General features: G+C 51.7%; 2 protein-coding genes and 1 long non-coding RNA gene across 4 annotated transcripts in view; 1 reads left to right on the forward strand and 2 right to left on the reverse strand.

The window, feature by feature from the left end:
- Positions 1-9,122, reverse strand: part of LOC126942911 (uncharacterized) — a 600,821-nt gene extending 591,699 nt beyond the window's left edge. The window contains exons 1-2 of the long non-coding RNA XR_007721635.1: positions 8,191-9,122; positions 525-766 (exon numbers count right to left, since the gene is read on the reverse strand). This is a non-coding gene — a long non-coding RNA (uncharacterized LOC126942911). The remainder of the gene's footprint in view (positions 1-524; positions 767-8,190) is intronic.
- A 3,505-nt stretch (positions 9,123-12,627) lies between these two features.
- On the reverse strand, positions 12,628-23,466 carry ANGPTL4 (angiopoietin like 4). Of its 2 annotated transcripts, XM_050770576.1 has the most exons (7): positions 22,965-23,466; positions 21,563-21,673; positions 21,307-21,424; positions 18,276-18,389; positions 15,778-15,873; positions 15,407-15,688; positions 12,628-13,298 (listed from the first exon to the last, which is right to left on the reverse strand). In XM_050770576.1, the coding sequence occupies exons 1-7, from the start codon at positions 23,280-23,282 to the stop codon at positions 13,117-13,119; spliced, it is 1,221 nt and encodes a 406-aa protein (XP_050626533.1). In that variant the 5' UTR covers positions 23,283-23,466; the 3' UTR covers positions 12,628-13,116. The 2 variants fall into 2 exon arrangements, with proteins under 2 accessions (XP_050626533.1, XP_050626534.1); XM_050770577.1 differs by lacking the exon at positions 18,276-18,389.
- The window catches only part of CD320 (CD320 molecule), a 61,123-nt gene continuing 56,518 nt past the window's right edge, over positions 20,042-24,646 (forward strand). The window contains exon 1 of the mRNA XM_050770713.1: positions 20,042-20,066. Within this exon, the coding sequence (XP_050626670.1) occupies positions 20,057-20,066 (10 nt within the window). The 5' untranslated portion in view covers positions 20,042-20,056. The remainder of the gene's footprint in view (positions 20,067-24,646) is intronic.

Genomic DNA, 24,646 nt, shown 5'->3' on the forward strand with positions numbered 1-24,646 from the left:
ACAGGTGTAATCCAGTGTAATCCACTGCGCCCAGCCAAGTGTTATAGTTCTTAAAGATGGCATGTCTGGAGTTTGTTCCTTCTGATGTTCGGACGTGTCTGGAGTTTTTTCCTTCTGGTGGGTTTGTGGTCTTGCTGACTTCAGGAGTGAAACTGCAGACCTCTGTGGTGAGTGCTATAGCTCATAAAGGTGGCGTGTACCCAGAGTGAACAGCAGCAAGATTTATTGCGAAGAGCAAGAGAACAAAGCCTCCACACTGTGGAAGGACCCCCCCCCCCCCCCCCCCCCATTTAACTGCTGCTGGCTCAGGTGGCCTGCTTTTATTCCCTTATTTGGCCCCACCCACATCCTGCTCATTGGTCCATTTTACAGAGAGCTGATTGGTCCATTTTACAGAGTGCTGATTGGTCCATTTTGACAGTGCTGATTGGTCTGTTTTGACAGAGTGCTGATTGGTGCATTTACAATCCTTTAGCTAGACAGAAAAGTTACCCCACCCGACACAGAAGCCCAGGTGGCTTCACTTCTCAATCCCCCCTCTAACCAGGACACCCCAACTGCTGTTGGGAATTTGGCCGATGACCACTGTAGCTACTTTCTGCTGGAAGAAGGGGCCCTGCAGGCCATTGTAGTGCCCTCCAGAGGGGAACTCTTTAGGCCAGTGGAAGGGCCAGCGGGTGGGTCCAGGGGTCCTCAGTAGAAGTTGTTGGTTGAACTCATTTGGTGTTCCATTTGTAAGACCATCCGTAGCTTGATGGCCTTGATTCTGAGGAAACAAATTTGACAAGAAGGTTAAAAATACAGGGCCCAAAGTCAAGTAACAGCAAGACGGCTGCCACAGGACCTAGAAAGGGGAGAAGCCACGTTGCCCAACTCCAGAGGTGGGTATTAGAGTTTGAAAGGCGTTGTCTGATTTCAGAAGCCTTTTCCTGTAAACGCCGGGTGGCATCTCGTACTATCCCTGACTGGTTAGTGTAAAAACAACACTCTTTCCCTAAGAAGGTGCAGAGTCCTCCTTTCTCAGCAGTGAGGAGGTCCAGGCCTCAGCGGTTTTGGAAAGTTGCTGCTGCCAAAGAGTCTATTTGGGATTGTAGAGTAAGGATAGATTTCGTTATTTCTTACAAACTGTCTGAAATCCTTTGAGAGTGTGCGGTACTAGGATAATGAAGTAGATAAACTGGCTATTCTGGTTCCTGTAGCAGTAGCCATTCCTAACCCTATACGTAGGGCTATTAGTTGTATGGCCCTGCACTGATGGACTTGAGCTTTGAGGGACACAGATTGGGTCTGATTTCCATAAGATTAGAAGATTAGGATAATACATGTTACACTGTTAACTTTTGTTGAAAACGTGTTTACTTTTGTTGAAAACCTTGTAAGTTTGGAATTTCAATTATTCTTTGCTATTAGTAAGACCTGTTCAGTCCGTATTAACTTACAATTGATATAGATGGCTCCTTCCTGATTCTGTAAGTACTTTAAGATTTGGCTGAGTGCAAACAACTCGCTCAGGCAGGTTTGAGCAGACCAATTATTACGCAATTTTCCTAACTCTGCTTCTACCAGAGTTTCCTTATCACTCACTGAATACCCATTTTGTCTTTTTCCCTTAATTGCCTGGGAGGAACCATCTATCATCCTGTCCTGAAGGGAGTTCCTCCTAGATCTGGTCAGACCTTTGTATGGTAATTAATTAAGATTTACATCCCCTGTTAGGAAACCTGGTGGGTTAAGCATTTTTGATAGGAAGTCTATGGGTTGTCAGTGGCCTCAGTGTTTCTGGCTATGCCCTTGTTTACACTAACAACAAGGTAGTATTGGAGTGTTATAGGGTTACAGAGAAGACCTTCAATTATCAATTATGGGTTTTGTTTTGTTTTTTTTTTTGGAGACGGAGTCTTGCTCTGTCACCCAGGCTGGAGTGCAGTGGCACGATCTCGGCTCATTGCAAGGTCCGCCTCCCGGGTTCACGCCATTCTCCTGCCTCAGCCTCCCGAGTAGCTGGGACTACAGGTGCCTGCCACCAGGCCTGGCTAATTTTTTGTATTTTTAGTAGAGACAGGGTTTCACCGTATTAGCCAGGATGGTCTGGATCTCCTGACCTGGTGATCCGCCCGCCTCGGCCTCCCAAAGTTCTGGGATTACAGGCGTGAGCCACCACACCCGGCCTAATTATGGGTTCTAAATTGACCCTGGCTTTTAAAGGAATAGAGTACACTATTTTTTCTTTACTACCGCTATCTCTTTTACTCTTTGACTTCTTCTTTGTCTCTGTCTCCTCCTCTCTCTGTCTCCTTTTTGTCTCTGTTTCTTCCTCTCTCTTTCTCTAACTTCCTGTCTCTTTCTCTCTTTCCTTTCTGCTGGTCTTTCCCTGCCTCTGGTAGCTGCTTATGCTGCTGTTCTCCCCTCTCCTTCCCCTTTTTGATGGCTTTGGCAGTGTAAGACTGTCACCTCCTTGGGTTTTTGCACTGTGTGCAATAACTCCATGGTTTCCTTGTGGTATTTAATGGGGGTTCCCCCAGAGGTTCGGAACTCCCTTTCTTTCCATATTGCAGCATGGGCATGTAGGATTAGATAAGCATACTTGCTATCTGTAAACACATTTATTCTTTTTCCCTTTCCCAGTTCTAAGGCTCGAGTTAAGTGCCACTAGTTCTGCTAACTGGATGCTGGTCCCTGGGAGAAGAGGCTTACTTTGAAGTATGGTTACATCACTAACTATGGCATAAACTGGCCTTCGTATCCCATTCTCCACAAATGAACTTCCATCAGAATATAGGTTAAGGTCAGGATTAGCTAAGGGGACTTCCAAGAGATCGTGTTGGGCAGCATAATTCTGGACTACAATTTGTTGGCAGTCATGCTTGATTGGTTCCCCATCATCTGGGAGAAAAGTGGCAGGGCTAAGGGCCACACACGTGCGTATTTGAAGCACTGGTCCCTCAAGGAGTAGCACCTAAGTATCTAAGTAGTATCTAAGTAGGCGATTGTCCGATATACATAAACTTTCTTTGGCACCTAGTATATCATTTACATCATGAGTAGTCCAGACAGTGAGATCCTTTCCTTGTATTATTTCGATAGCCTCTGACCCTAAGACAGTCACCGCCGCAACTATCTGTAAACAGTGAGGCCAGCCATTTGCTACTACATAGGTTTTTCTTACTTAGGTATGCCACTGGTTGTGGGGTTATCCCACAAGTGTGAGTAAGGACTCCAAGAGCTATCCCTGCTCTCTCTGTGACGTTTTGTCCTGTGGGAAGGCTTAAAGCTGGAGCTTGTACTAGGGCCTGCTTTAAGGTTTTGAAGGCTCTTTCTGCCCCTGGTTCCCATTCTACTAGATGAGTATTTGCCCTCCGGGTCTCCTTGATTAGAGTATAGAGGGGCCTGGCTATCTCACTATATCCAGGGATCCACAGTCGGCAAAAGCCGGTGATTCCAAGGAACCCCTGCAACTGTTTTAATGTCTTAGGGAAAGGATAAACCAGTATAGGCTGTATTTGTTCTTTGCTGAGGGCCCTGGTTCCTCTGGCTAAGATTAGGCCTAGATATTTGACCTGCTGTTGGCAAAGCTGGACTTTCGACCTAGACGCCTTGTACCCTTGATTAGCTAGAAAGTTCAAGAGATCTAGAGTAGCCTGCTAGCATGAGGCTTCTGAACTGGTAGCCAAAAGTAAATCCTCCACATACTGAAGGACCAGAGTACCTGGACTTGAGAAGTGGCCTAGATCTTAGGCTGGTGCCTGACCAAACAGATGAGGGCTATCCCTAAACCCTTGGGGCAAGACCATCCACGTAAGTTGGGATGTGTGGTCTGTGGGATCCTCAAAGGCAAAGAGAAACTGGGAGTCAGAGTGCAGGGGAATACAGGAGAAGGCATCCTTGAGGTCCAGAGCAGTGAACCATTCTGCTTCCTCTGGTATTTGAGAGAGCAGGGTATATGGGTTGGGTACAACTGGATATAGAGGAATTACTGCCTTACTGACGAGTCTAAGATCTTGCACTAGTCTGTACTGACCGTTTGGTTTTTGTACTCCTAGAATTGGGGTGTTGCAGGGACTGCTGCATTTCCTTTCTAAGCCTTGAGCTTTTAAATGTTTAACAGTATCCTGTAATCCTTTATGAGCTTCAGGCCTTAAGGGATATTGCCTTTGATAAGGAAAATTGGTGGGATCTTTTAGCCTGATTTGGACTGGGCGGGCATTTTTTGCCCTTCCAGATTGTCCTTCCAATGCTCAGACTTCAGGGTTGATTCCTTCCTCAAGTAGGGGACAATAAATGGGTAACTTGTTCCCCATATTCATGTAGATAATAGCTGGAGCTAATATATCCCTCCCTAATAAGGTTGTGGGACTTTCAGGGATAACAAGAAAGGCAAGTGAAAAGAGCAAAGTCTCCCAATTACAACTGAGGAGGTGGGAGCAATACGTGTTTACAAGCTGTCCCAGGATTCCTCAGACGGTAACAGACCTTGAGGACAGCTGTCCAGGACAGGAGATTCACACTGAGAAGGCTGCACCAGTGTCCAGGAGGAAGTCAATTTCCTGGCCCTCAATAATTATACATACCCGGGACTCAGTGAGAGTGATGACATGAGCTGGCACTTGCCCTGGGCACCCTCAGTCCTGTTGTTGGATCATCTGGTTGGGGGCTTCTGTCCCAGAAAACCTTTGTCCTCTGGGGCAGTGCACCTTCCAGTGATTGCCTTGGCATAGCAAACACGGACGAGGGGGCGGCTTGTTTCTCACCGGACAACCTTTTTTAAAGTGTCCTTGTAAACCACACTGATAACAAGCCCTACCGGGTGATTGGCCTGCTCCATTTTCTGTCCTCTCTGAACCACCAAGGTTTGTTTGTCTGAGGGCCATGACTAAGGCTGTGGCCTTTCTCTGACCTCGCTTTTCCTTTTGGGCCTGTTCCTCTTGGTCCCTATTATAGAAGAGCAAGGTTGTCAGGTTTAATAATGCCTCCAAATTTTGTTCAGGGCCCAGGGCTCACTTTTGCAGCTTTCTCCTGATATCTGCGACTGATTGGGTAGTAAACTTATCTTTTAAGATCAATGGACCCTCGAGTGATTCAGGTGACAGGGGAGTATATTTTCTTTTCTTTTCTTTTTTTTTTTTGAGATGGTGTCTTGCTCTGTCACCGAGGCTGGAGTGCAGTGGCACAATCTCGGCTCACTGCAAGCTCTGCTTCCAGGGTTCACGCCATTCTCCTGCCTCAGCCTCCTGAGTTGCTGGGATTACAGGCGCCCACCACCACTCCTGGCTAATTTTTTGTATTTTTAATAGAGGCGGGGTTTCACCATGTTAGCCAGGATGGTCTCAATCTCCTGACCTCGTGATTCGCCCGCCTTGGCCTCCCAAAGTCCTGGGATTACAGGCGTGAGCCACTGCACCTGGCTGACAGGGGAGTAAATTTTCTTAAGGCCTTCTGTAGCCGCTCAAGGAAGGCAGAAGGATTTTCTTTTTTTTTTTTTTTTTTGAGACAGAGTCTCACTCTGTCACCCGGGCTGGAGTACAGTGGCCGGATCTCAGCTCACTGCAAGCTCCGCCTCCCGGGTTTACGCCATTCTCCTGCCTCAGTCTCCCGAGTAGCTGGGACTACAGGCGCCCGCCACCACGCCCGGCTAATTTTTTGTATTTTTAGTAGAGACGGGGTTTCACCATGTTAGCCCAGATGGTCTTGATCTCCTGACCTCGTGATCCGCCCGTCTCGGCCTCCCAAAGTGCTGGGATTACAGGCATGAGCCACCGCGCCCGGCCGGCAGAAGGATTTTCTTCCTTTCCCTGAGTTACGGTGGACATCATTGAATAAATTAATGGGCTTTTTCCTAATTCTCCTTAGTCCTTCTAGAACACAGGTCACAGATGTTTACGACTCCAGTCCCCATGATCCGAGTTGAGGTCCCAGTGAGGATCCATACTGGGGACAGCTTGCTGACCAGTAGGGAATTTGTCCCTTTCTTTGGCTGTCATTCTGTCATTTACTTGACTAAGATACCAGGTATCTCCAAACTCTTGGGCTGCAGCTAAAGCTGCATTCTTTTCATTAAAGGCCAGGGTTTGATCTAACAATAGCATGACATCTCTCCAAGTGAGATCAAAGGTTTTCCCTAGACCCTGTAGGACATCTGTGTACCTATCAGGATCATCTGAAAACTTCCCCAGGTCTGCCTTGATTTGCTTTAAATCAGAGAGGGAGAAGGGGACATGTACCCGGGTTGGGCCAAATTCCCTCCCCCTACAGCTTGAAGGAGACATAACCGATAGCCCGGGTGGGTTTTGTGGTCCTTTGGAGATTTCTTTGCTTGCTTCCTTCTGGGCAGGGGAGATTAGAGGAGGCTTATCATTAATACGGGACCTGTAGGGAGGCTAGGATTTGGGGGTAAGCTGAAAGGTCCTCCTGTGGGATGTAAATTGCAGGCTTTGCATAGTTGTGTGTTCTCCTTCAGTGAAAAGAAAGCTTGGACATAACGTTTCACTCCATTTGCCTTTCCTCTTACAGAAAAGGTCAAGCTGCAGGATAGTATTGTAATTTTTACTTCCCTCAGGTGGCCATTTTTCCCCATCAGAGAGAGAATATTGGGCCCAGTCAATAGTGCAGAAAAAAAATGAGCTGCCTCTTTTTCAGGGTTTGCGGGTCAAATTGGTCCCAATGGCTTAGGATGCATTTCAAGGGTGAGCCTGTTGAAGCCTGAGTGTTTCCCATCTGAAAGACAAAACTGCCCACGGTTTTGGTTTGTTTTGTTTCTTCCGCTGCTCAAGAACCCACAACAGTCCCTGGACCCTGCTGATGGGAATAACTGCGCTCACCGACGCAGCGGCAGAAACACTAGTTTTCCTCCTAGACCACAGGAGGACCGAGGAAGGTCAGATTTAGTGGCCCTTACGGACACATTCTCAAAAGCCTGCACCGTTGTCTGTCCTCCTAGACCACAAAGAGTACTGAGAAAAATTGGATTTAGCGGCCCTTACCGATGCATTCTCAAAAACCTGTTAGAGTCCTAAGCATTCTCCTTTTAGTACTGGGACCTTACCCATGTCCTATAAAGATGTTATGCCCCAAAAATGAAGTGGAGGATCCTACCCTGAGGGAGGGAAGGGATCTCCAGGGTTGGAAGAGTGACACTTTTTGTCCTCACTTATACAAATAGGAAGGATACAATTTCTGAGGATACAATTTCCCCATATCCTAGCTTCAGGAATAGCTTTTGTTAGGCCTGCTTGTCTGAGGAGGGATCCTAAAATTCCAGATAGTCCCCCCACGACGGGGCTTTGGGCAAAAATTACGTCTTTCTGATTGGTGAGCCCAGGTGCCTAAAGAAGGTAACAGAGTCCTGAAATTTATACAGGAAATAATTCTTATAGGAGAAACTAGAAAAGCACCAGAGACATTCTTATAGGAGAAACTAGAAAAGCACTAGAAGCAAGACTAGCCTCGGGAGGCCGGGCGCAGTGGCTCAAGCCTGTAATCCCAGCACTTTGGGAGGGCGAGACAGGCGGATCATGAGGTCAGGAGATCAAGACCATCCTGGCTAACCCGGTGAAACCCCATCTCTACTAAAAAACACAAAAAACTAGCCGGGCGAGGTGGCAGGCACCTGTAGTCCCAGCTACTCAGGAGGCTGAGGCAGGAGAATGGCATGAACTCGGGAGGCGGAGCTTGCAGTGAGCTGAGATCTGGCCACTGCACTCCAGCCTGGGCGACAGAGCGAGACTCCGTCTCAAAAAAAAAAAAAAAAAAAAAAAAAAGACTAGCCTCGGAGAAGAGAGGCAAGAGGAAGTTTGTCTGACAGGCATTAGGACCCAGGAGGCAAGGGTCAGGATAGATAGGATAGATGGGCGAGTCTCGCTTGGGTGACATGATTTTGAGAGTTCCACTCATGGCCACAGGGTCAACCAACTTGTCGGGACCCTGGAGCTGAATGGCTTTCCTCTCTGTTGACCTTCGACTCATCCCAGGAGTACAGGAAAAGTGGAAGCTAGTTCCAGGCAAACCAACGCTCCCAACTCCGAAAAGTTGGGGTTTGTTAGAGAGCCCTTTCCCAGAAAGCCTGACACCTGTGTCTTTAGTCCAGCAGACACGTTAGTCGCTTTTAACTGGCCACCAGGTGCCCGGTATTTAGCCCCCGATTTCTAAGGAAAAATATGACAGAATACCAAGCAAAAGGGGTCCGATGGCACTCACCACTTGGCAATAGGCTATAGTCTCACCGCTTGGCGATAGGCAATAGTCCCTTTGTGGTCAGCAAAATGTGTCCAGAATTGGTGGGTTCTTGGTCTCGCTGACTTCGAGAATGAAGCCACGGACCCTCGTGGTGATTGTTACAGTTCTTAAATATGGTGTGTCTGGAGTTTTTTCCTTCCAATGTTCAGACATGTTTGGAGTTTCTTCCTTCTGGTGGGTTCGTGGTCTCGCTGACTTCAGGAGTGAAGCTGCAGACCTTCGCGATGAGTGTTACAGCTCACAAAGGTGGCACGGACCCAAAGAGTGGGCAGCAGCAAGATTTATTGCAAAGAGCGAAAAAACAAAGCTGCCACAGCGTGGAAGGGAACCCAAGTTGGTTTCCGCTTCTGGCCTGGGAGGCCTGCTTTTATTCACTTATTTGGCCCCACCCACATCCTGCTGATTAGTGCATTTTATAGTGAGCTGATTGGTCCATTTTACAGAATGCTGATTGGTCCATTTGACAGAGTGCTGATCGGTGCGTTTACAAACCTTTAGCTAGATACAGAGTGCTGATTGGTGCATTTACAATCCTTTAGCTAGACAGAAAATTATCCAAGTCCCCTACTCGATTAGCTAGACACAGAGTGCTGATAGTCGCATTTACAAACCTTTAGCTAGACACAGAGCACTGATTGGTGCATTTACAATCCTTTAGCTAGACACAGAGTGCTGATTGGTGTGTTTACAATCCTTTAGCAAGACAGAAAAGTTCTCCAAGTCCCCACCTGACCCAGAAGCCCAGCCGGCTTCACCTCTCAAGCCCATACACAAATTTGACTCCTTCCCCATATCCATTCCCCCTGTCGTGTCTCCATCCTTCCTTCCCTCCCTCCCATCAAACCCAGAGGTCATGGATTTCTCTCTCCTCATCTCCTCTGTGCCTCCCTCCGTCTATCACCCTCAATTGCCTTATTCTGTCTCTCCTCCCTCTGAAATTTCTCTTGATTCTTTTTTTTTTTTTTTTTTTTTTTTTTTTTTTGAGGCAGGGTCTTACTCTGTTGCCCAGGCTGGATTGCAGTGGCACGATCTCAGCTCACTGCACCCTCTGCCTCCCGAATTCAAGCAATTCTCTGCCTCAGCCTCTCGAGTTGCTGGGATTACAGGCACCCACCACTATGCCTGGCTAATTTTTTTGTATTTTTAGTAGAGATGGGATTTCACCATCTTGGCCAGGCTGGTCTTGAACTCCTGGCCTCATGATCCACCCGCCTTGGCCTCCCAAAGTGCTGGGATTACAGACATGAGCCACTGTGCCTGGCCTTTTTTAAAATTTATCATAGAGATGAGGTCTTGCTGTGTTTCCTAGGCTAGTCTCAAACTCCAAGATCCTCCAGCCTCAGCTTCCCAAAGAGCTGGGATTACAGTCACGAGCCACTGGACCCAGCCTGTGTTGAATATTAATGCCTTGTTAATTCTTTGCCACCCTCTCCCCACACCATGAGGCCAGGAAGGGGTGGTGGAGTGGAGGGGTGGAGTGTCAAAACCATCCCCATTTTCCAAATGCAGGAACTGGGGCCAGTGAGCTCCTGTGGCCCAGGAGAGGGATATGATTTAGAGCTGCAGCTCTGGAGTTTAACGGGTCCAGGTTCACATCTGGGTTTCCTGGCCCCTTGTTAGTTTCCTGCCGTGGTGGGTTTTTTTTTTTGTTTTCCTTTTTGAGACAGAGTCTCGCTCTGTCACCCAGGCTGGAGTGCAGTGGTGCGATCTCAGCTCACTGCAACCTCCGTCTCTCAGGTTCAAGCGATTCTCCTGCCTCAGCCTCCCGAATAGCTGGGACTACAGGCACATGCCACCACGCCCGGCTAATTTTTTGTATGTTTAGTAGAGACGGGGTTTCACGGTGTCAGCCAGAATGGTCTTGATCTCCTGACCTTGTGATCTACCCACCTCGGCCTCCCAAAGTGCTGGGAATGCAGGCTTGAGCCACCGCGCCCAGCTGGTGGTTTTTTCCTTTCTGTTGTTCCCCAGGTTGGAGGGGCAGGAAAAGCTTTGGGGTCAAGGTGGCTGCTGGAAAAAGGATGATGTTAAAGAGATGAGCCCATCGTTGGCAGAGCCTGGAAATGAAGAGGGTATAGCTAGAGGAACCCCCTCTCCTGCAGGCTGGTCTCACCACTAGCTCCAGTGACAGTGGGCTCAGAGGAAATCCTCTCAGCCTGCTCAGAACAGGACACAGGCAAATAAGGAACCTGGAGAGGGCAGCCTCCAGCCTCCCTGGCCTGGCAGCTGTAGGACCTACCTCTACAAAGCTAAAAAGTTTGTCACCTATACCCAACCACAGCCCCAGGGAAACCGCCGTGTCCTCAGCACCTGCCAGGAAGGGTGAAGACCGGGAAATCAGAGCTAAGTTTTTTCTTCTAGCACAAGAACCGCCACCTCCTCCCCAAGAGACATCTAGAAGGAATATCTGGAGGGAGATACTGGGGCAAAAATAGATCAACAGGCCAGGTGCGGTGGCTTGCACCTGTAATCCCACCACTTTGGGAGGCCAAGGCAGGCAGACCACCTGAGGTCAGAAGTTCGAGACCGGCCTGGCCAAGCCCGTCTCTACTAAAAATACAAAAATTAGCCAGACACAGTGGCAGGTGCCTGTAATCCTAGCAACTTGAGAGGCTGAGGCAGGAGAATCGCTTGAACCCTGAAGGTGGAGGTTGCAGTAAGCCGAGATCGCACTACTGCACTCCAGCCTGGGTGGCAAAGCGAGACTCTATCTCAAAAAAAAAAAAAAAAAAAAAAAAAAAAAAAAAAGGCTGGGCGCGGTGGCTCAAGCCTGTAATCCCAGCACTTTGGGAGGCCGAGGTGGGCGGATCACGAGGTCAGGAGATCGAGACCATCCTGGCTAACCCAGTGAAACCCCGTCTCTACTAAAAAATACAAAAAACTAGCCGGGCGAGGTGGCGGGCGCCTGTAGTCCCAGCTACTCGGGAGGCTGAGGCAGGAGAATGGCGTGAACCCGGGAGGCGGAGCTTGCAGTGAGCTGAGATCCGGCCACTGCACTCCAGCCTGGGCGATAGACCTAGACTCCGTCTCAAAAAAAAAAAAAAAAAGATTAACAGTAGCTGGGGTTCAGGAAATGGACAGATGCTGTTTTCCTCAAATACAAGTCCTAGATATAGGGCATCCAATTATTACTATTTTTATTTCATTTCATATTTATTTATTTGTTTATTAGACAGAGTCTCACTCTGTTGCCTGGGCTGGAGTGCAGTGGTGCCATCTCGGCTCACTGCAACCTCCACCTCCTGGATTCAAGCTATTCTCCGGCCTCGGCCTCCCGAGTAGCTGGGATTATAGGTGCGCACCACTAGTAGGCCCAGCTGATTTTTGTATTTTTGGTAGAAATGAGGTTTCACCACATTGGCCAGGCTGGTCTCCAACTCCCGACCTCAGGTGATCGCCCTTGTTGGCCTCCCGAAGTGTCAGTATTACAGGCGTGAGCCAAGGCCCTATTGGTTGTTGTTTTTTTTTTTTTTTTTTTTTTTTTTTTGAGATCAAGCCTTGCTCTGTCACCCAGGCTGGAGTGCAGTGGCATGATCTCTGCTCACTGCAACCTCCGCCTCCTGAGTTCAAACGATTCTCCTGCCTCAGCCTCCTGAGTAGCTGGGATTACAGGCACCCGCCACTACACCTGGCTAATTTTTCTATTTTTAGTAGAGACGGGGTTTTACCATGTTCGTCAGGCGGGTCTGGAACTCCCGACTTCAGGTGATCCACCCGCCTCAACCTCCCAAAGTACTGGGATTACAGGCGTGAGCCACTGTGTCCGGCCCTCATCTTATTTTTTTCTTAAACAAAACCCAGATGTAGAATTAGAGCCTTTAGGGCTGGGTGCAGTGGCGCTCACACCTTTAATCCCAGCACTTTGGGAAGCCAAGGCAGGAAGATCCCTTGAGCCTCGGTGTTTGAGACCAGCCTGGACAACAGAGTGAGACCCTACCTCTATGAAAAAAATTTCTTTTTTTTTGAGATGGATTCTTGTTCTGTTGCCCAGGCTGGAGTGCAGTGGCGCAATCTTGGCTTACTTGCAGCCTTGGCCTCCTTGGCTCAAATGATTCTTCTGCATCAGCCTCCGGAGTAGCTGGGACTACAGACGTGTACAGACGTGCGCCATCACACCCGGGTAATTTTTGTATTTTTTGTAGAGACGGGGTTTCACCATGTTGGCCAGGCTGGTCTCGAACTCCTGACCTCAAGCAATCTGCCCACCTCGGCCTCACAAAGGGCTGGGATTACAGGCACAAGAAACTGTGCCTGGCCCTGGGAACATGTTTACATGGACTTTGTTCACTTTTTAAAACAAACTGAGGGTAAGTTACTAGACGTGTGAACTAAAAAAAAAAAAAAAAAAAAAAAATTGGAAAGAAAAAAAAAAAAAAAAAAAACTGAAAACAAAGAACGAAGTGTTCTGAGGTTGCTTTTATTCCAAGAACTCTGTGAGCTCCGCCCAGACACGACTGGTGCCTACTTGTGTCCCCAGGGGACCTACACACAACAGCACCCGCACCAGGAGGGCGTTCTTGACTCACGTGAGCCCTGGTCCCCCAGTCAGTCAATGTGACTGAGTCCGCCACTGAGGCCAGCCTGGCCGGCCTCAAGTAGTCCCTCTGAGTCCCCAGCTCCCCGGCCAGCAAGGAGTGAAGCTCCATGCCCCTTGGTCCACGCCTCCAGAGTCTGAGCATATCCTGTAGCCTCGATCTCAGGAGGCAATGCATATAGCCCCCCTGCACTCAGAAAGGGGGCTTCTCCAGCCATGGTCTTCTTCTCCGTCCACAAGCTTCCAGATGGCCCCTCCTCGGAGCCCCTGCCCGGGCAGGGAGTGGCCACATCCTCGGGCAGAGCCAAGAGTCACCGTCCTTCGTGGGCCTGGGACCAGGCCCAACCAGGAGGCTAGGAGGCTGCCTCTGCCGCCGTGGGCTGGATCAACATGGTGGTGGCCTGCAGCGGGTAGTAGCGGCCCCGCCAGGTCTTCCAGAAGATTCCTTTCTTAAGCTCCTGCCGCTGCTGTGGGATGGAGCGGAAGTACTGGCCATTGAGGTTGGAATGGCTGCAGGTGCCAAACCACCAGCCTCCTGCCGGGGTCAGGGGAGAGGAAACATGGTCAGGTCTTTGAGCCACCAATGGGGCTGAAAGGAGATGGGGATGGGGTTGAGGATGAGGCAGGTTGGGGACCATGATTGGGCTTGGGACTTTACTTTTTTTTTTTTTTTTGAGATTGGGTCTCACTCTGTCACTCAGGCTTGAGTGCAGTGGTGCAGTCTCAGCTCACTGCAGCATTGACCTCCTAGGCTCAAGAGATCCTCCCAACTCAGCCTCCCAAGTAGATGGGACCACAGGCTGCACCCTCATGCCCAGCTAGATTTTTGTATTTTTAGTTGAGATGGGATTTCGCCACGTTGCTCAAGCTGGTCTCCTGAGCTCGAGTGATTCACTCGCTTCAGCCTCCCAAAGTGCTGGGAGTACAAGTGTGAGCCACTATGCCTCACTAATTTTTTTTTTTTTTTTTTTTTTTTGAGACGAAGTCTCACTCTGTTGCCTAAGCTGGAGTGCAGTGGCGTAATCTCGGCTCACTGCAACCTCCACCTCCCAGGTTAAAGTGATTCTGCTGCCTCAGCCTCCCAAGTAGCTGGGACTACAGGCACGTGCCACCACACCCGGCTAATTTTTGTATTTTTAGTAGAGGGGTTCACTATGTTGGCCTGGCTGGTCTTGAACTCCTGACCTCGTGATCCGCCTGCCTTGGCCTCCCAAAGTGCTGGGATTACAGGTGTGAGCCACCACACCCAGACAACTTTTGTATTTTTTTTGTAGAGACAGGGTCTCCCTCTATTACCCGGGCTGCTGTCAAACCCCTGGGCTCAAGTGATCCTCCCTCTTTGGTCTCCCAAATCCCTGGGATTACAGGCGTGAAGCCACCACACCCAGCCTCAGCCTTTACTCAAGCCCAGTGGTTGAGGCTGCAATGAGCTATGATCACACCACTGCACTCCATCCTGGGTGACAGAGTGAGACCCTGTTTAAAAAAAAAAAAAAAGATTCCTGTGCAGTGGGCACCATTATAAAGATGCTTGTGGCCGGGCAAGGTGGCTCATGCCCGTAATCCCACCACATTGGGAGGCCAAGGCAGGCAGATCACTTGACGTCAGGAGTTCAGGACCACTCTGGCCAACATGGTGAAACCCCTTCTCTACTAAAAATACAAAACAATTGCCTGGTGGCAGGTGCCTGTAATCCCAGCTACTCAGGAGGCGGAGGCAAGAGAATCACTTGAACCCAGGAGGCAGAGGCTGCAGTGAGCCGAGATCACGTCACTTGCACTCCAGCCTGGGCGACAGAGTGGGACTCTGTCTCAAAAAATAAATGAGGCCGGGCGCGGTGGCTCAAGCCTGTAATCCCAGCACTTTGGGAGGCCGAGGCGGGCGGATCACGAGGTCAGGAGATCGAGACCATCCTGGCTAACACGGTGAAACCCCGTCTCTACTAAAAATACAAAAAACTAGCCAGGCGAGGTGGTGGGCGCCTGAAGTCCCAGCTACTCGGGAGGCTGAGGCAGGAGAATGGCGTAAACCTGGGAGGCGGAGCTTGCAGTGAGCTGAGATCCGGCCACTGCACTCCAGCCCGGGCAACAGAGTGACACTCCGTCTCAAAAAAATAAAAATAAAATTTAAAAATGAGTAGGCCGGGCACCGTGGCTCACGTCTGTAATCCCATCACTTTGGGAGGCCGATGCGGGTGGATCACGAGGTCAGGAGATCGAGACCATCTTGGCTAACACGGTGAAACCCCGTCTCTACTAAAAATACAAAAAAATTAGATGGGCCTGGTGGCGGGCGCCTGTAGTCCCAGCTACTCAGGAGGCTGAGGCAGGAGAATGGAGTGAACCCGGGAGGCGGAGCTTGCAGTGAGCCAAGATCATGCCACTGCACTCCAGCCTGGGGGATAGAGTGAGACTCCATCTCAATAAATAAATAAATGAATAAGTAAATAAAAGTGGTCAAGACTCTTTTCAGGATGGGAAAACTGAGGCCAGATAGGCTAAGTTAGTGGCCTAATCACACAGCATGTAAGGAAGAGGTGGGGGCAGGAAACAGATGCAATTTGGGGTTGAAGGCAGGACAGAGCAGCAGAAAGATAAGGAGGGAAGCTACTGGCTGGATGTGGCATGGCAGAGCCTGCTCACCAGAGAGGCTCTTGGCGCAGTTCTTGTCCCTGTGGAGGTCGTGATCCTGGTCCCAAGTGGAGAAGGGTACGGAGAGGCCGCTAGGCGGGACGGTGGTGGCACCCAACTGGCTGGCCACGGGCTCGGTGAGCTGCAGGCTGTAAGCCGTGTCCTCGCCACCCAGGTGCACAGAGAACTGCAGCGACTCGGCGTTGCCATCCCAGTCCTGCAGCTGCACGGCCAGGCGGCTGTTGCGGTCCCCTGTGATGCTATGCACCTTCTCTAGGCCCAGCCAGAACTCGCCTGGAGCGGGAGAGGCCACTCAGTGAGGCAAGGCCACTTCTGAGGGTCCCTCTTCCTCCCCTGCCTCTGTACCCGCTAGAAACACCTACCTTGGGGATCCCCAAACCCCGCCTTGTAGGCTTCCCAGGGCCGGTTGAAGTCCACAGAGCCATCGTGGCGCCTCTGAATTACTGTCCAGCCTCCATCTGCCCAGAAAGGTACAAGGTCACCAGGAAGTCCCTCCTCACAGAGGACCCCACTCCCTCATCTGGCTCCCAAGCACCAAACCCCCTCCAAACCCAGGAAGCCAGCAGCTCCCTCACTCATCCCTGGAGGACTCGAGGAGGGTGGGTCAGAGGAAGGAATATTATGGGCTGGCTTTGGGAAGATCTTTGTCCCAAGAACCCAGCAGGGACTGAGCGTGGGAAGGAGTGGGCAGTGGAAATCTGCAAAGCCTCTCTGGGCCAGCTGAACTGGGTCTTCCTCTGCAGTTCTCAACCACAAAACCCCGTGTTGTAATCTCTTGTAATGGAAAGGATTTCTTCTCAATGGAAAAAAAAGCTGCTTTTTTTTTTTTTTTTTTTTTTTTTTTTTTGAAACGGAGTCTTGCTCTGTCGCCCAGGCTGGAGTGCAGTGGCCGGATCTCGGCTCACTGCAAGCTCCGCCTCCCGGGTTCACGCCATTCTCCTGCCTCAGCCTCCCGAGTAGCTGGGACTACAGGCGCCCGCCACCTCGCCCGGCTAGTTTTTTGTATTTTTTAGTAGAGACGGGGTTTCACCGTGTTAGCCAGGATGGTCTTGATCTCCTGACCTCGTGATCCGCCCGTCTCGGCCTCCCAAAGTGCTGGGATTACAGGCTTGAGCCACTGCGCCCGGCCCTTTTTTTTTTTTTTTTTTAAGAGATGGAGTCTCACTCTATTATTGCCCAGGCTGGATCGCAGTGCCACAATCTCAGCTCACTGCAACCTCTGCCTTCAGGGCTCAAGTGATTCTTGTGTTTCAGCCCCACAAGCAGCTGGAATCACCGGGACCTGCCACCATGACCGGCTAATGTTTTGGATGTTGGTAGAAACGGGGTTTCACCATGTTGACCAGTCTGGTCTTGAACTCCTGACCTCAAGTGATTTGCCCGCCTCAGCCTCCCAAAGTGCTGGGATTATAGGTGTAAGTCACCACGCACTGCGCTCAGCCATTTTTTTTTTTTTTTTTTTTTTTTTTTTAAGAAACGAGGTTTTGTTGTGTTGCCCAGGTTGGAGTGCGGTGGCTATTCACAAGTGTGATCACAGCTCACTGCAGCCTTTAATTCCTGGGCTCAAGCAACCCTCCTGCCTTGGCCTCCTGAGTAGCTGCGACTACAGGCGTGTGCCACCATGCCCAGCAACGGCTGAATTTTATTTTATTTTATTTTATTTTATTTTCTCTCTTTTATTTTTTTGGTGGGGGGACAGAGTCTCGCTCTGTCGCCCAGGCTGGAGTGTGGTGGCGTGATCTCGGCTCACTGCAACCTCCGCCTCCTCAGTTCAAGTGATTCTCCTGCCTTGGCTTCCTGAGTAGCTGGGATAACAGGCACATGCCACCATGCCTGGTTAATTTTTGTATTTTTAGTGGAGACAGGGTTTCACCATGTTGGTCAGGCTGGTCTCGAACTCCTGACCTTGTGATATGGCCGCCTCAGCCTCCCAAAGTGCTGGGATTACAGGTATGAGCCACTGCGCCTGGCCTTTTTACTTTCACAAAATTTTTTGTAAAGATGAGCTCTCGCTATGTTGTCCAGGCTGGTCTCAAACTTCTGGACTCAAGTCATCCTCCCGCCTCGGCCTCCCAAAGTGGGATTACAGGTGTGAGCCACTACATCCAGACAAGGGCTGCACTTTAAAGAAAAGAGGCTGGGCCGGGCGCGGTGGCTCAAGCCTGTAATCCCAGCACTTTGGGAGGCCGAGACGGGCGGATCACAAGGTCAGGAGATCGAGACCATCCTGGCTAACACGGCGAAACCCCGTCTCTACTAAAAACACAAAAAATTAGCCGGGCGAGGTGGCGGCGCCTGTGGTCCCAGCTACTCGGGAGGCTGAGGCAGGAGAATGGCGGGAACCCGGGAGGCGGAGCTTGCAGTGAGCTGAGATCTGGCCACTGCACTCCAGCCTGGGCGACGGAGCGAGACTCCGTCTCAAAAAAAAAAAAAAAAAAAAAAAAAAAGAGGCTGGGCGCAGTGGCTAATGCCTGTAATCCCAGCATTTTGGGAGGCCGAGGTTGGCAAATCATTTGAGGTCAGGAGTTTGAGACCACCCAGACCAACATGGTGAAACCCCGTATCTAATAAACATACAAAAATTAGCTGGGTGTGGTTGCTGGCACCTGTAGTCTCAGCTACTGGGGAGGCTGAGGCAGGAGAATCTCTTAAGCCTGGGAGGCAGAGGAGCTGAGATCGTGCCATTGCACTCCAGCCTGGGCAACAAGAGTGAAACTCCGTCTCAAAAAAAAAAAAAAAACAAACCAGCCTGGGCAACATAGCAAGATCCTGCCTATAATAATTATTATTTTTTTTCAATTTAAAGAAAGACAACAGGGCCTACGGGGAGAGGGGCCCCTGGTGGGCTAGCACACCCTACCTGAGGTCATCTTGCAGTTCACCAAAAATGGCGGAGACCCCTGAGGCTGGATCTCAAATAGTCCACTCTGCCTCTCCCCATCTTCAAACAGCTCCTGGCAATCCCTGGGCAGCCCTGCAGGGAGATAAAGTGGAGAGTTGAAACAGGAGAGCAGCCCCTGGGGTTCTCAGGAGCCAGGCATGTCTGGGGTCTGAGCTGTGGATGACCAGGGAAGTAAAAGGCAAATCTGATCTCATGACCACCCCTCTGCCATCTGCCTAACCTCTTCCATGGCTCCCTGTGTCCTTCCTCAGCATGGTCCACAAGGCACCTGGAGGACCAGCCCCTGTGCCCATCTTCCTCCTGCCATGCTGTACCCACACCCTCTCTGGCACACAGGCCTTCTTCCCACCCTTGTACCACACACCCTTCTGCCATAGGGACTTTGCACATGCTGTTCCCCCTGCTTGGGACTCTCTTTTTTTTTTTTTTTGAGACGGAGTCTCGCTCTGTCACCAGTCTGGAGTGCAGTGGCATGATCTTGGCTCACTGCAACCTCCGCCTCCTGGGTCCAAGTGATTCTCCTGCCTCAGCCTCCGGAGCAGCTGGGACTACAGGCACGTGCCACCACCACCACGTCCGACTAATTTTTGTATTATTAGTAGAGATGGGGGTTTCACCATGTTGGCCAGGCTGGTCTCTATCTCCCGACCTCGTGATTCACCAGCCTCAGCCTCCCAAAGTGCTGGGATTACAGGTGTGAACCACTGCGCCCGGCGGGACTCTTTCCTTACTTCTCTCTCTGATCCCCAGCTTCTGGAAGGATACCTTGCCTTGCCTTGCCTCACTCCCAGACCTGGCCAGACCTCCCCAAATGGGAATTGAGCAAGGACTTCCACTTCTGGACACTGGGGTCATCTATTGGTCTCTCCTCTGACTGCATGGAGGCTCCATGAGGCTGGGGACAAGGAGCAGCTCTGCCCACATCCTGGCACCAGCATCCACGCAGGCCCCAGCGCATAGCAGCTGCTCAGTAAAGACTTGATGAATGGGCCGGGCGCAGTGGCTCATGCCTGTAATCCCAGCACTTTGGGAGGCGGGTGGATTGGTCAGGAGTTCGAGACCAGCCTGGTCAACATGGCCAAACCCCATCTCTAGTAAAACATACAAAAATTAGCTGGGTGTGATGGTGGACGCCTGTAATCCCAGCTCCTTGGGAGGCTGAGGCAGGAGAATCGCTTGAACCCGGGAGGCGGAGGTTGCAGTGAACTGAGATCAAGCCATTGCACTCCATCCTGAGTGACAGAGTGAGCCTCTGTCTCAAAAAAAAAAAAAAAAAAAAAAGACTCGGTGAATGAATAAAAATTAGCTGGGCGTGGTAGTGGTAGGTGCCTGTAATCCCAGCTACTTGGGAGGCTGAGGCAGGAGAATCACCTGAACCCAGGGGGAGGCCGAGGTTGCAGTGAGCTGAGATTGCGTCACTGCACTCCAGCCTGGGTAACAGAGCGAGACTCTGTCTCAAAAAACAAACAAAAAAGACTTGATAAATGAATGAATGAATGAATGAATGAGGCAGCATGTCCAGAGCAAGGAGGAAGAACTGTGTTGACCAGGAGAATCTCAGAGGCTCTGCCTGGGGATCCCAGCTCCTAGAGGGAGAGGAGGCAGGGTTGAGGAGAGAAAGAGGGAGGGAGGAGGGGAGGATGGCCTTGAGCACGTCTGGAGGCTCAGAGGCTCCAGACTGGAAGGAACCGCCCCCCAGCCCAGCTGGAAAAGTAGGGGAAAGGTCGAAATGAGTCTGCATGGTGGGGGTGGGGGCGGGCCCAGTGTGACCAGGAAGACGCTTTCCGGCCCCTCAGGCATCTCCCCTTTCCCCTACTTTCCTCCTATCCAGTAAGGATGGGCACGTGGCCAAATCACCAGTGTGGCTTCCATGAATGCCAGCTGTTTGCCTTCCCAGCTCTGAACTTTCTCCTACTTGGCAAGCCTGAGCCAAGAGTCTGGGAGTCCCGAACCCACAGAACCCCTGCCCCCTTCCACTGCATTTCCCAGCCAGGACTTGTGCCTTCCCCCGTCACCCTCCAGAAGCCCCTCATCTTGGGATGGTGGCTTTGGGAGGGTGGACAGGACCCTGACCACGCTGAGGTGCCAGCCTGGCAGGGTTGGGGGTGGGCAGCACGAGGTGGGGAAGGAGCAGGAGCTTGGAGAGGAGAGAACCCTCAGGTCTACAGTGCTAGAAGCCTGCCACTGACCCTAGGGTGTGAGAGGGGGATCCAAACTTTCACCTAGTTGGCTGTGGACAGCCACAGATGCAGGGAAGGACGAGGACCACAGGGAAACTGTGTGGGGCCGTGAGAACCGCGAGTCTGCGTCGGACACACATGGACATGCTGTGGTTCGAGATGAACGGAGATTTGGGAGTAAAGCAGCTACAACTTGTGGTGGCAGCAAAAGCCCACTTTCTGCTGCGGGGAGGGGTCTGGCGGGGGCGGGGAGAGAGGAAGAGAACAAGAGAGGGAGGAGGAAGAGGGGTCAGGGACCTGGAGCATTGGATTTGTAAGATGCAAGAGTGTGTGTTTCTGGCCTGGGAGCTGGGGGTTCCCAAACCTGATTCCCACATACCCCAAGACGCCATGGAGGGCCCAAATCTATGAACACTCCTACCTAGCACCACCTGTTCCATGACACCCTCCCCTAGAAGTTTCTAACCTTCAGGATGGCACCCCAAACCCCATTTCTACCTTCTCCAGCACCCCTGCAGCTCAAGTCCCTCGAGATCTCTCTTTCTCCACCTGTTCCAATCAGTGACCAGCAGGGCTTCAGGGACAGCCCACTGGCTTGCAGGGGAGAAGGGTTGGATGGCCTGGCTGGGTCAGGTCAGGGCTGGGGAAGGAGGTGATGCCATCAGCTCTGACCGGGAGACTGGTGAGCCCACAGGGAATCCAGGCCAGGACATCTTCTCCTTAAGGTGGACCTGACAAGGAGAGGACCAGCAATGGCAAGTGGCGGGATGGGGGTAGCCACTGGAGGGCATCGAGGGCCAGACACTCACGGTGCAGGCGGCTGGCATTGTGAGCCGAGTCAACTGGCTGGGCCATCTCGGGCCGCCTCTTTTTTCGGGCAGGCTTGGCCACCTCATGGTCTAGGTGCTTGGGGTCCAGGAGGCCAACCTAGGATGGAATGGGAGGAGGGTATCAGGCCTTGCCTGGCCCCACGTCCCCACCCACAGGTCCTGTGCTCACCACCACCCTCCCCACCTGGGGTCCCAGCTATCAGAGGGACCTTTTCTCCCTTGACCCTAGGGTTACCTGGCTTTGCAGACGCTGAATTCGCAGGTGCTGCTTCTCCAGGTGCCGCTGCTGCTGGGCCACCTTGTGGAAGAGTTGCTGGATCCTGCTGTTCTGAGCCTTGAGTTGTGTCTGGGGAGGGGTGAAAACCTTGGTGAGGACCCAGCTTGCCTTCCCCAACTTCTTCATTCATCCACTCATCCATCCTTCCAAATCTCCATCCGCTGAGGCCAGGCAAGGGAGTCTATCTTTTTTTTTTTTTTCCAAAGGCAGGGTCTCATTCTGTCACCCAGGCTGGACTGCAGTGGTGCTGTCACAGCTCACTGCAGCCTCCAACTCCTGGGGTCAAGTGATCCTCCTGTTTCAGCCTCCCGAGTAGCTGGGACTACAGTCATGCAGCTCTATGCCTGCCTTTTTTTTATTTTTTCAGACAGACTCTCTGTCACCCAGGTTGGAGGGCAGTGGCACAATCTTGGCTCACTGCAACCTCTGCCTCTCAGATTCAAGTGATTCTTGTGCCTCAGCCTCCCAAGTAGCTGAGATTACAGGTGCCTGCCACCACGCCTGGCCAACTTTTGTATTTATATTTGTATTTTATTTTATTTATTATTATTATTTGAGACTGAGTCTAGCTCTGTCACCCAGGCTGGAGTGCAATGGCAAGATCCCGGCTCACTGCAACCTCTACCTCCTGGGTTCAAGCGATTCTCCTGCCTCAGCCTCCTGAGTCGCTGGGATTACAGGCGCTTACCACCACACCCAGCTAATTTTTGTATTTTTAGTAGAGATGGGGTTTCACTGTGTTGGTCAGGCTGGTCTTGAACTCCTGACCTCAGGTGATCAGCCCGCCTCGGCCTCCCAAAATGCTGGGATTACAAGCGTGAGCCACCGCGCCTGGCCTTATTTTTATTTTATAACTATTATATTTTTGAGAAGAAGTCTTGCTCTGTTGCCTGAAGGCTGAAGTGCAGTGATGCGATCTTGGCTCACTGCAACCTCCGCCTCCCGGGTTCAAGAGATTTTTCTGCCTCAGCCTCCCAGGTAGCTGGGATTACAGGCATGCGCCATCATGCCCGGCTAATTTTTTGTATTTTTAGTAGAGATGAGGTTTCTCCACGGTGGCCAGGCTAGTCTCGACAGCAGTTGGAGGCTCCGTGAGCCACCCCGCCCAGTCATTTTTTAATTTAACTTATTTATTCTTTTTTTGTGAAGAGACGGGGGTCTCGCTATTTTGCTTTAGGTGGTCTTGAACTCCTAGCCTTGAGGGAACCTCCCTCCTCGGCTTCCTAAAAGGGAGCCCATCCCTTGAGGCAGGGGAATCACAGGGAGCCACAGTTGTGCACCCTCCCCCCACTCCTGTCCATACCCTTCCAAGCAAGGAGAGCCAGTAGGGGCGCGGAGAACCAGCCCCGGGGGCACATACCTGCAGGCTGTGAAGGACCTCAGGGTCCACCCGGCTCTCAGGGGCTAACGGGAGGGCGGTGGACCCCTCGGTTCCCTGGCAGGCAGACCCGCAAGCGCTGAGGCGCCGCTCCAGCGCGTTCAGCTGACTGCGGGTGCGCTCCGCGTGTTCGCGCAGCCCCTGGCCTAGCTGCAGGAGTCCGTGCGCCAGGACATTCATCTCGTCCCAGGACGCAAAGCGCGGAGACTTGGACTGCACCGGGCCGCCCTGAGCTCTCAGCAGCACGGCCGTGGCGACGCAGAGCATCAGGGCTGCTCCGGCCGTCGGAGCACCGCGCATCCTCTCACGTAGCCTGGGAGCGGGGATGCGGGGACTCTCGGGGACGCTGGAGTTCCAGGTGCGAGGGTTGGAGACGCGGAGGACCAAGGGGATACCCGCTTGGTTGCAGAAGGCGCTGGAAAGAATCGGATCACAGAGGTGGATCTGCTTAGCTCTGTTTCTCCCCGCAGCGCTCGAGGACCGTGTTTATAAGTTGGGTGCGGAGTGGGCGGAGGAGCCTTGGAGGCGGGGTGCGGGGAGTGGCGGGGGCAGGGCCTGTGGCCGGGGGAGGGGTCCTGTCCTCTGGAGGCCTGGTAGTCTGCGGGCTGGGGGATGCCCTGGGGGTGCAAAACTCTGGCTCTCCCGCCCCCGCTCCAGGCTCAGGCAGGCCTTCCTCTGCTAACCGTAGGAGAGGTGACTCTTCTTTCCCCCACGGTGCCCGTCTCTAGGCTGTGGAATTCCAAGCCCCCTATTCCGCCCCTGCCTTGCCCAGTGGCGGAGAGGGCGCACACTGGAGCTGAGACTGGAAGGCAGAAGCAGGGGTAGAGGGCCGGGCGCGGTGGCTCACCCCTGTAAATCCCAACACTTTGGGAGGCCAAAGTGGGCGGATCACCTGAGGTCAAGACTTCCAGACCAGCCTGGCCAACGTGGTGAAACCCAGTCTCTACTAAAAATACAAAAAAAAAATTAGCCGGACATGGTGGTGCGCGCATGTAATCCCAGCTACTCGGGAGGCTGAGGCAAGAGAATTGCTTGAATCCGGGGAGGTGGAGGTTGCAGTGCGCCGAGATCGCGTCATTGCACTCCAGCCTGGGCGACAGAGCCAGACTACGTCTCAAAATAATAATAATAATAATAAATAAAAATAAAGAAAGGGAGGGAGGGAGGAAGGAAAGAGAGAGACAGAAAGAGAGAGAGAAAGGGAAAGAAAGAAAGAGAAAAAGAAAGAAAAAGAAAGAGAAAGAAAGAAAAAGAAGGGAAGGAGGGAGGGAGGGAGGGAAGGGAAGGAAGGAAGGAAGGAAGGAAGGAAGGAAGGAAGGAAGGAAGGAAGGAAGGAAGGAAGGAAGGAAGGAAAGAAAGAAGAGAAAAGAGACTGGGACCGGTGGCTCACGCCTGTAATCCCAGCACTTTGGGAGGCCGAGGTGGGCGGATCACGAGGTCAGGAGATCGAGACCATCCTGGCTAACACGGTGAAACCCCGTCTCTACTAAAAATACAAAAAATTAGCCGAGTGTTGTGGTGGGCGCTTGTAGTCCCAGCTACTCGGGAGGCTGAGGCAGAAGAATGGCGTAAACCCGGGAAGCGAAGCTTGCAGTGAGCTGAGATTCGGCCACTGCACTCCAGCCTGGGGCAACAGAGCGAGACTCCGTCTCAAAAAAAAAAAA

This window comes from Macaca thibetana, chromosome 19 (assembly GCF_024542745.1).
Source record: "Macaca thibetana thibetana isolate TM-01 chromosome 19, ASM2454274v1, whole genome shotgun sequence".
NCBI lineage: Eukaryota > Metazoa > Chordata > Mammalia > Primates > Cercopithecidae > Macaca > Macaca thibetana.